General features: G+C 29.2%; 1 protein-coding gene and 1 pseudogene across 1 annotated transcript; both read left to right on the forward strand.

Moving 5' to 3' along the window:
• Positions 1–529: 529 nt before the first annotated feature.
• LOC8282481 lies at positions 530–3,283 on the forward strand (annotated as a pseudogene).
• A 3,049-nt stretch (positions 3,284–6,332) lies between these two features.
• LOC8282480 (cytochrome P450 81Q32) lies at positions 6,333–9,820 on the forward strand. Its single transcript, XM_002523426.4, has 2 exons — positions 6,333–7,546; positions 9,013–9,820. The coding sequence occupies exons 1-2, from the start codon at positions 6,629–6,631 to the stop codon at positions 9,646–9,648; spliced, it is 1,554 nt and encodes a 517-aa protein (XP_002523472.1). The 5' UTR covers positions 6,333–6,628; the 3' UTR covers positions 9,649–9,820.
• The last annotated feature ends 1,541 nt before the right edge of the window (positions 9,821–11,361 follow it).

The following is an 11,361-nucleotide window of genomic DNA, read 5'->3' on the forward strand; positions in this document are numbered from 1 at the left end:
GGGATGATCAATGATGTAGTGTGAAGGCATTGGAACTTATGTAACTTTTGTAATTTTTTCTTTAATTCTAAACAGACTTAATTGATCAACTAATAAAATTATTTAAATAATAATACATGATATTATCTATTAATTGTTGTATTTATAATGATTAATTTTTAAATAATTAATAATAATAAATAAATCCATCAGTATAAATATAACACTTAATAATTTATATAATATATTAATAATTTATTTATGGATAACGTGACAGTAAATTATTCTATCTAACAATTTTTCTATATCTAACAATCCAATAAGAAAAACCAATGCAATCAAGTTTATGGTTTTTTTGCACAACAAGAAAACCAATGTCAGTCAAATTTTTGGTTTTCACATCAAGGAAACGACTGTAAATCGAATTTGTGTTTTATGTATGAAATATTTAAAGTCAAATCCTCCATCACATTGCCAGAACAGTACTCTATTGCAATACTCATATAAATAAGCATTATCTACTTCCTCAACAACAACAGCAGCAGCAGCAACAGCATCAGAAATTCAGGTACTCCAAATGATCAATTCAAGTATGGAAGACACACTTTTACTTCTCACTTTACTCTTGCCTTTCCTCCTTCTTGCCTACAAGTTTTGGCCATAAACAAGAACACAACAGCACAGCCTTCCACCAAGCCCTCCTGCTCTTCCAATTATAGGTCATCTCCATCTTATCAAGATTCCTCTCCATCGTTCTTTACAAACTGTTTCAAATAAGTATGGCCCAATTATGTCTCTCCGATTGGGTTCTCGTCGGGTGATCATTATATCATCACCATCGGCGGTGGAAGAGTGCTTCACCAAAAACGGCATTACCTTGGCCAACCGCCCTGCTTTAACTGTTTACAAGTACATGTCTTATAACTGCACCACCCTCGCGACATCCTCATACGGGGATCACTGGCGCAACCTCCGCCGCATAAGTGCCGTTGAAGTTTTCTCGTCGAACCGCCTTAACATGTTTGTGGGCATCCGGAGAGACGAAATCGAGATTTTCCTGAACAAGCTCTATCGTCTTTCAAGGGATGGTTTTGCTAAGGTAGAGTTGAAACCGATACTATTGGAGCTAAGCCTTAATACGATTATGCGAATGGTTGCAGGCAAGAGCTATTACGGCGAGGATGTGACTGCAAAGGATGACGGAGAGGCTAAGCAATTTAGGGAGATGATAACTGAAATTTTTGAATATGCCGGAGCATCATATCTAGGAGATTACTTGCCAATGTTAAAGTGGATCGACCCTCGTGGAATTTTGAAGAAAGTAGCAAGCCTTCATGTAAGAACTGATGTGTTACTGCAAGATCTTATTTATGAGCATCGAGGTGGTTATAAGAGTAATATTGAAGGCAGAAACACCATGATCAGCCATTTGCTTTCCTTGCAAGAATCAGAACCAGAAAATTATTCAGATCAAGTTATCAAAGGCCTGCTCCTGGTTAGTAATACCCTCCTCGTTTAGCCTTTATTACCTTTGTATAAAACATGCATGCCCTAACTTCTTAATGCTCTAAATCTTGTGATGAACTTCATTTAAAAATCAAAGTCTATTAATATTTAACAAATCCATGTGCAGTGGTATTTTGTTCGCATCCGAATCCAGTAAAAGTATTTATTAAACAAACAAAATATATTATCAGATTGCATTGCTAAAGTATATAAATTTAAAATTTCATACAAATCCAATTAGAATTGTTATTTAACATCCATTTGAGTTAAGTTTCTCACAAATATATATTCCGGAAATTCTTTATTTGATTGACAAGTATTGATTAATTTTAAATATAAAATATGTATCAATTGTCTAGTATTAAAATATAAAATACTCATATATATTTATTATTTTTATATTTACTATAATTTATATATATAGTTATTACATTTTTCTGGCATAATGACAAATTAAGTAATCATTAATTTTTGTGTTCTATCGTTATTTAATTAGTAGTATACTGAATAATTCTACTAATTACTATACTACTTATTTCTGCATAAAATCCGACTTGTATGCATGCCAAAATTAATATAAAAAATTACCACATTATCTATAAATAAAATTAATTATAAAATGACATATGGCATTATTTTTTAACTCTAATACTACACTGATTGGTTCTAATCCTGGATGGATAATGGTAAAGAATTCAATCAATATAAATACTATATTAATAAATAATGTTACCACATCAATATTTAATTGAGTTTATTTACTAATGATATAACAATATGAGTCCATCTAAAAACTTTTCTTTAATATATGATGTTCAGATTTATTAATAAAAATTTCAAAAAAATTTAAATAGACTCAAAAGATTCATGGTCGGTTCAAACACCAAACAAACAAACAAACAACCTTAAGAAAAACCAAATGAATTGAACTCTATAGCTGATGTGTGATTCAATCTAGCTAATATGTTAAAATGACACATATTTAAAGTATATTTATATCCTAATTGGTTTCGTCATGAGCCTTTTTCAACCTTTTTCCATTATTTTTTCGCAGAGTCGTTAGAGCAGCCAACATTGATTATTTGTTAACTAGTATTCTTTTTAAATGTTACAGGATATAATATTTGCTGGCACAGAGTCAACAGCTGTTACACTAGAATGGGCAATGTCCAGTCTACTAAACAACCCGCAAGTTTTAGAGAAGGCAAGAAATGAGTTGAATATTCAGATTGGTCAAGCCAACTTGATGGATGAATCAGATCTTTCTAAGTTACCATATCTTCAAAATATCATATCAGAGACCCTAAGACTCTGCGGCACCACTGCTTCTTCCACATTTATCATCCCAAGAGTGCAATATTGGAGGATATCATGTGGAACCCAATACAATGCTACTTGTTAATGCATGGGCTATTCATAGAGACCCTGAGTTATGGGATGATGCTGTTAAGTTTAAACCTGAAAGATTTGAAAATTTTGTTGGCCAAGGTGGCATCAATAATCAGGTATACAAGGTGATGCCTTTTGGCTTGGGAAGGAGGTCTTGTCCTGGAATGGGTCTTGCCAATCGTGTTTTAGGGTTTCCTTTGGGGTCTATGATCCATTATTTTGAATGGAAAAGGGTAAGTGAGCAGGAGATTGACATGTCTGAAGGATTTGGGCTAAGCATGCCTATGGCTGAACCATTACAAGCCACGTGCAAGGCACGGGATATTATGAAGAAAGTTGTCTTCTTCTCTTTGAAGCAAAAGATTGTATTTTCAAGAGTGATTCCTTTTGGAAGAAATTTTTAGGTGGATTCGGTCTACTATATTATTCATAAATCAAATTAATTGTATGATAATATGTGATTTTATTTAATAATTGTTATATTTTTATTAATTGGTTTATTTATTATTATTAATAATTTATCGTTAAAATTCAACCAATGAAAATATAATAATTAATAAAGAAAGTCACATGTCACTATTCAATTGATTTAATCTACGAATAACGTGGTAGACTGAGCCTACCTAAGAATTTTTCTTTTTTCCGAATGTGCTCAACTTAATTTTCGGGGAACTCGACGATCAATTGTATTTTTCTTACCGTTAGCAATTTAGTTATGTTATTATGTACTAATAATATTAGTCTTTGAATAAACAATTTTTCTTTTGCAATTTGCATTTATTTTGGTACTTAACTCCATCGATATTAGAACCGGTCGATTCTCGACTCGAATCACATGATTCAATTCAATTTACATATAATTATAGCATGAATCAAAATTAGTCCAGAATTGGTAGAAATTTCGTCGACTCAGTAGTGAATTATACGACTCGTTAAAATTAAATAAGTCAATCGATTCACATGTTTGGATACATTCAAAAAATTCAGAGAAATTTAAAAGGCCAAAAAAAAAAAATCCATTAAAATCCAGTTGTAATTAAACACAAAACAAATTAGAACAAGGTAACCGAAGAGATTGGGAATTTACAAATTAAACGTCATATTCTCAAATTATAAAAAAGAAAAGAAAACTTTTAGTTTACAGAAAAAAGAAGAAAAGTAAAATATAAGAAAAAGAAAAACAGTATTCTTCCAACCTTCTAAGAAAATAGAGTGGGGAGTGTCTTTATATGATATAGAGTCTTACTTTGTCTTATTATATATTAATTCTTTTATATTATATATCTATAATATCATATAAATATAATCTTAAATTCTAAATTATAATTAGAAATTTAAATGTATCTATATAATATTATATTATATATTTTTTATTTTATTTCTATTATTATTAATATTATTATGTCTAGTAATTATTATATCTTAAAATTATAATACGTATAATATGTTATATATATTCTTAAAGTAAATTGTATTATTTATAATTATTATTAGAAATATAAACTAAATTTTATAATTCGACTCATAATTTAAAAAAAATTCATTCTCAATTCAAATTTTGACTTGACAATTATGCTTAAACTCATTAAATAAAATTGCATAACTAATTCACTTTTGTTATAAAAATAGATTGCGAATTCGAGAACTTTCCAAAAAGTCACACATTCTGAAATTTTTCTAAACCAAGCACGTTTAATTTTAAAGTTCCTATAACTCTACAACCAAACAACCAAAAAACATCTTACGTGATTAGTTCGAACTCTTTACATATATATTATCAACCACTTCCCATCCCATTTTGATATGCAATTCGATTCATTCATGTATCCCCATACCTTAGAGTGCTGTCATTCTTGAAGTTTGCCAGAAAGCCCTCATTGTACAAGCATCTACTTCCCACCCTCATCGAACAGCTCTCTAAATTAAGTTGTTACATGCCCACCAGTTTCTATCTGGCTCGTCTTCAAACCGCACATCTAATAGAGGGGTCCTACTCTGGTCCCTACTGGTCTTGGAGGATTAGAGAATTTTTCAGGAGGTCACCCATTCCAAAATTTCTTCTAATAAGCACGTTTAACTTTGGAGTTCTTACAACTCCACAACCAAAAGACGTCTCATGTGATTAGTTATAACTCTTTACATATATGTTATCAACCACCCCATTTCGATATCAATTCGACTAATTGATATATCCCTATACCTGCCAGAAGTCGCTTCTTTTCTAGACATCCTATTCTTGTCCCGGTGTCCACTTCTCTCCTTTATCGGCCGCTCTAGATCAAACTGTCACATATATTGTATTTGATCTAGTCTGAAATTTAATTTGAGGTTGGGAATTGGGGTTGTAAACTTATAAATATAAACATAAACGATGAACTACTATATATAATCTCTCAAAGTAGTTACTTGTGGATTAGGGACTTTGCAAAAAAACCCTTTGTTCTGTTGCATTCTACGAAGAAGAAACTTTAGTTATAGGAGCCTAACATGTAATTCTTTTCCCTTTCAAATGAAACTACTCTATCCCACATTGTTAGCCTAGCAGAAAAATATATTTTCTGGTCATTCGTAAAGAAAAAATAAAGTTATGTTAAGGGGAAGAGAAATTTTAGCTTTATAGATACTAATTAGAGTGGGTTTCAATTTTTTATTTGGACTTAACGCTGTATTCTCGTAGGCACAAGAGAAATAAAGACGACAAGAATAAAGCCGCTCATAAAATATTTTTTGTTATTTGAAAAACAATAAGGATAGAAAATAAAAATAGAAATAGTTATAAAATAGAAGAAAAAGAAATGAGTAAATGGGATATAAGCAATTTTAACACCATTATATAAAAATTTCTGTAATATACTTTTTATATACATTAAATTTTTTAATTGAAAAAGTTATATTATAAAATAACATTCTAATGTATTTTTTATTATTTAAATATAAAATAGAGAGCCAAACAATTACTATCTACTCTATATCTAATAAATGCACTACAAGTTTCTATATATTTAATTTAATTAATATTTATAATTTTTTTTTCTATTTTTAAAAGTTAAAAAGAAAAGGAGAAATAATTAAAACTATAGATGCTTATAAAAATAAAAGTCAATAAAAAATAAAATATAAAGAGTCTATTGAATTTAAATAAAATATTATACTTTTTATATTTAAATATTTTTTAAGATATTCTTTTTTTTTATAAAAATTATATTTTTTAAAATAAAAAGCAATATTAGTAATGCTGAATTTTTATAGTTCACAGTGTGTTCGCCACCAGTCTACCTTAGTCTCAACAATTTCCAATTTTCTCAATCATAATCCCAACCACCTCCTCTCCCTCTACGAATACTAACACCAATATTTGTTTAATAATTCGTAGATTTTTTAGTTCATATTTTGGTGATCTCAATCTTCACTAGATTTATAATTTTTTTTTGTTGATTCTCATCTTTCATTGTTTTCTCTTTATTGTGGAAAGAGAAAGAGAAAGAGAGAAAGCTGTAAGAGTCTATTTTTATTATTTATATGTTAAAATTCATATTTCATTGTCCAAAATACAATTCATGCGACTTGAAAAGCAAGTGCTAAAAACGCACCAAAATATGTTTAATTAGGGGCACAAATATTAGTTTTATGGTTAGAAATTGGAGGGTTGGGAGTGTGCCAAAACAGTACTCGACTGCAATACTCATATAAATAAGCATTATCTCCTTCCTCAACAACAGCAACAGCATCAAGCATCAGAAATTCAGGACTCCAAATGATCAATTCAAGTATGGAAGACACACTTTTACTTCTGACTTTACTCTTGCCTTTCCTTCTTCTTGCCTACAAGTTTTGGCCACAAACAAGAACGCAACAGCACAGCCTTCCACCAAGCCCTCCTGCTCTTCCAATTATAGGTCATCTCCATCTTATCAAGATTCCCCTCCACCGTTCTTTACAAAGTCTTTCAAATAAATATGGCCCAATTATTTCTCTCCGATTGGGTTCTCGTCGGTTGATCATTATATCATCACCATCGGCGGTGGAAGAGTGCTTCACCAAAAACGACATTACCTTGGCCAACCGCCCTGCTTTAACTGTTTACAAGTACATGTCTTATAACTGCACCACCCTCGCGACATCCTCATACGGGGATCACTGGCGCAACCTCCGCCGCATAAGTGCTGTTGAAGTTTTCTCGTCGAACCGCCTTAACATGTTTGTGGGCATCCGGAGAGACGAAATCGAGATTTTCCTGAACAAACTCTATCGTCTTTCAAGGGATGGTTTTGCTAAGGTAGAGTTGAAACCAATACTAATGGAGCTAAGCCTTAATACGATTATGCGAATGGTTGCAGGGAAGAGGTATTACGGCGAGGATGTGACTGCAAAGGACGAGGGTGAGGCTAAGATATTTAGGGAGATGATAACTGAGATTTTTGAGTATGCTGGAGCATCATATCTAGGAGATTACTTGCCAATCTTAAAGTGGATCGACCCTCGTGGATTTTTGAAGAAAGTAGCAAGCCTTCATGTAAGAACTGATGTGTTACTGCAAGGTCTTATTGATGAGCATCGAGGTGGTTATAAGGGTAATATTGAAGGCAGAAACACCATGATCAGCCATTTGCTTTCCTTGCAAGAATCAGAGCCGGAAAATTATTCAGATCAAGTTATCAAAGGCCTACTGCTGGTCAGTGATACCCTCCTCATCTACCCTCTATTGTCTTTGGTTAAAACATGCATACCGTAACTTCTTAATGCTCTAAATCTTATCATGAAATTCATTCAAAGATTTCAAAGTCTATGAATGTTTAACAAATCCATGTGCAGTAGTATTATGCTGACGTCCGAATCCATTAAAAAGAATATTCAATAAATAACGACAAACGGTAAATTACATCAACTAAATTGCTATACAAATTCAATTTAAACTTTTTTCCGGTCAGAAATTCTTTAATATATTAAACGTAATATTAATAAAAAGAAATTCTTTAATATACTAAATTCTTTAATCTTTTTCCGTCCGTACCACGCTACTTTCTTCGCTCCTTAATTTGATTTTTTTAAAATAAAAAGAATTTGAATAATATGTTATTTTTATGTATGCAATATAATATTTATTTTTTTTTTATTTTATTCTTGTGTTATAATATTGTAATAAATTTTAATAATATTTATAGAAAAGTAATTTAATTTTATTTAATTTTTTTATATAATTAAATCTATTAAATATTTTTAATTTTAAAAATATCAAAAAAACAATTGATATGAAATAGAAAAATAGATAAATTAAATTAAATATTAATATATGTCTCATTTATTAATTATTACATTTACTTCGACTTATTTATTTATAGCCATTAAATATATATAATTAAAAATTAAAAATATAAATACAATAACTAATAAATAATGTGACATATTTCTCCTATTTGTGTTAGGCCTATGTCCAAATACATAGTTATTGCATTTGCTACACATGATACGTGTAATGGCATAGTGGACATCTTTATAATGACATTTTGTGAGGTCTATCAATTATTTATAGTAACTAAATTTCGTAATTAGTATACGCATTAGACATATATCCATGTCAAGCTTAATATAGAAAAATTATTATAATATTTATTGACCAAATTAATTATAAAATTATATATAGCATTGTATATTTATTTATTTATTATTATATTTATATAATTGATTTTTAATTATAGATAATTATTAGTAAATAACCCAATTTGACATATGTTATGTTTAATAAAAATTTATTAATAAAAATTTATGTTAGAATATTTATGGTCTATTTTTTTTAAAACAAAGATTCATTACCTATTGAAGCACTTAATAAACAAAACATTGTTAAGAGAAGCAATATGAATTGAACAAAAGATTATACAAATATGAAGACTGAGTTAGATTCCATAGCTGATGTGTGATTCATGAAGAGTTGTAATGGTAGACTTTAAGTAGCCGCCTCATAGACTAAATAATTCCTTTTTTACTTTCATATGTAGTATAATCCAAACTACATATTTAATTATCCTAATTGATTTCGTTATGGGTCATTATCAACCTTTTTCCATTTATTTATTTGCAAAGTTATTAGAGCAGCCAACTTTGATATTTGTTAACTAGTGTTCTTTCTAAATGTTACAGGATATAATATTTGCTGGTACAGAGTCAACAGCTGTTACCCTAGAATGGGCAATGTCTAGTCTACTAAATAACCCACAAGTTTTAGAGAAGGCAAAAGATGAGTTGGATATTCAGATTGGTCAAGACAACTTGATGGATGAATCGGATCTTTCTAAGTTACCATATCTTCAAAATATCATATCAGAGACCCTAAGACTGTACCCCGCAGGGCCACTGCTTCTTCCACATTTATCATCTCAAGAGTGCAGTGTTGGAGGATATCTTGTGGAACCCAATACAATGCTACTTGTCAATGCGTGGGCCATACATAGAGATCCTGAGTTATGGGATGATGCTGTTAAGTTTAAACCTGAAAGATTTGAAAATTTTGTTGGCCAAGGTGGCATTAATAACCAGGTATACAAGTTGATGCCTTTCGGCTTGGGAAGGAGGTCTTGTCCTGGAATGGGCCTTGCCAACCGTGTTTTAGGGTTTGCTTTGGGGTCTATGATTCATTGCTTTGAATGGAAAAGGGTAAGTGAACAAGAAATTGACATGTCTGAAGGATTTGGGCTAACCATGCCTAAGGCTGAACCATTGCAAGCCATGTGCAAGGCACGGGATGCTATGAAGATGGTTATGTTTTCTTCTCTTTGAAGGAAAAGACTGTATTTCAAGACTCATTCCTTTCTGAATGTGCTCAACTTAGATTTCTGGTGACTCGACAATAAATTGTGTTTTTCTTCTACCAATTTAATTATATTGTTATGTACTTAGGCTATTTCTGGTACATGATATAATGAAGTATCTAACATGCTTTATTACTTTATTTGATTATTAAACTTTTTTTAATATAGTATAATGACAAATACATCAGTTAATCATTATTTTTAATTTAATATAATGCTCAATATACGTAAAATCTATACAATTATGATTATTTATAATATATTTATATTTATTTTATTTTAATTTTTTATTACTGTAATTTGAACACCTTCAACTACCACCCACCATCACCATCCGACGATCGGATTCCAGCCACATATGACCAAATTTAGCGTTCGGTGATTAGTTTCCTGTGACTAACGACATGTCTTCAGTGACCGAATTTTCGGAACTATTGATATTCTTAAAAAATAATAATTTTAATATTGTTTTTATATAATTTGTCTTAATATTTTATTTCTACATAAACTATTATAAATAAATAAATTATTAAAATAAAGATTATAATTATATTACATTATATTATATTTTTTTATTATATACCAAACATGGTAATGGAATGAAAAATACATTGCATTCTATTATTTAGTTGATTACATTATATTCCATTACACTCTACCGAGCATAGCTTTATAGTTTTAGTCTATCAAACATATCTTTATAGTTTTATTCTATGGACAAACAAATAGTATGCTTTTTGCATTAATCCAAACTTTTATATTTAATTGCGAATTTAGTCAATTCTTTTAATTTTTTTTACTTAAATGACTCGATTTAGGTAATTGATTGCAATTATAGTCAAATTAGAATATCAATCAAAATAGAGTGACGTGTCATTATTAAAAATTTATACATCACTGTCATATATATTTACACAGTACACACGAGTCATTAATTAATAACTTATATTTCTAATTAAACAGTCATTATATTCCTAAAAAAATAATATTTTAGTTATGCATTTAATATTATATTAATTAAAATTAATCTTCGAATTAGAACTAATTAGAATGTGATTCTAATTCTAAAAATAGCTTTTGTAGATTATAACTTTAGTAACTAATAAGTTAGTTTTCTAATTATATGATAATAATTATAGTATTAATTTAATACTTTTCTAATTATATGATAATAATTATAGTATTAATTTAATACTGAAATCAATTGATAATATTTAAAAAAATAATTGTTATATTATTAAACTATTATATTTTCTTAAAAATAATAAAATCTTAAGATATTAAGAAAAAATTTAAAAATTCTAATTTATTATTACTTTTTAAAATATTATGAATAATTAAAAATATTAAAAATTTATTATATTTTATCTATATACTCAATTTATATTATTATTTATAATCAAAATAATTACAACAACTGTCCAAACAAAATAGTGATATAAATATCGCAAATAAGATAATATAAAATTCAAAAGAAAAATTTACCATTATTTAGGGTTGAATTCAACATATTCCAACTAAGAAATCCATTTGATTTTGGACTACTATCTTTATCCCGTATGAATTAGGATTAGGGAAAAGAATTACAAAATCTCTATTTATATATATGACTGATCTTTAATCTTAGTTTCGTGGGATTCTAGAGTTTCAACATTGTATCACGTTTCAGGAATTAAGGAAA

Source organism: Ricinus communis, chromosome 2 (assembly GCF_019578655.1).
Source record: "Ricinus communis isolate WT05 ecotype wild-type chromosome 2, ASM1957865v1, whole genome shotgun sequence".
NCBI classification, from domain to species: Eukaryota; Viridiplantae; Streptophyta; class Magnoliopsida; order Malpighiales; family Euphorbiaceae; genus Ricinus; species Ricinus communis.

Excerpts from the sequence above, each read along its gene's own strand:
- LOC8282480 (XM_002523426.4), top strand. The coding sequence starts at position 6,629 with ATGATCAATTCAAGTATGGAAGACACACTTTTACTTCTGACTTTACTC. Across the intron at positions 7,547-9,012 it reads TTATCAAAGGCCTACTGCTG|GATATAATATTTGCTGGTAC; the intron begins GTCAGTGATACC and ends TAAATGTTACAG.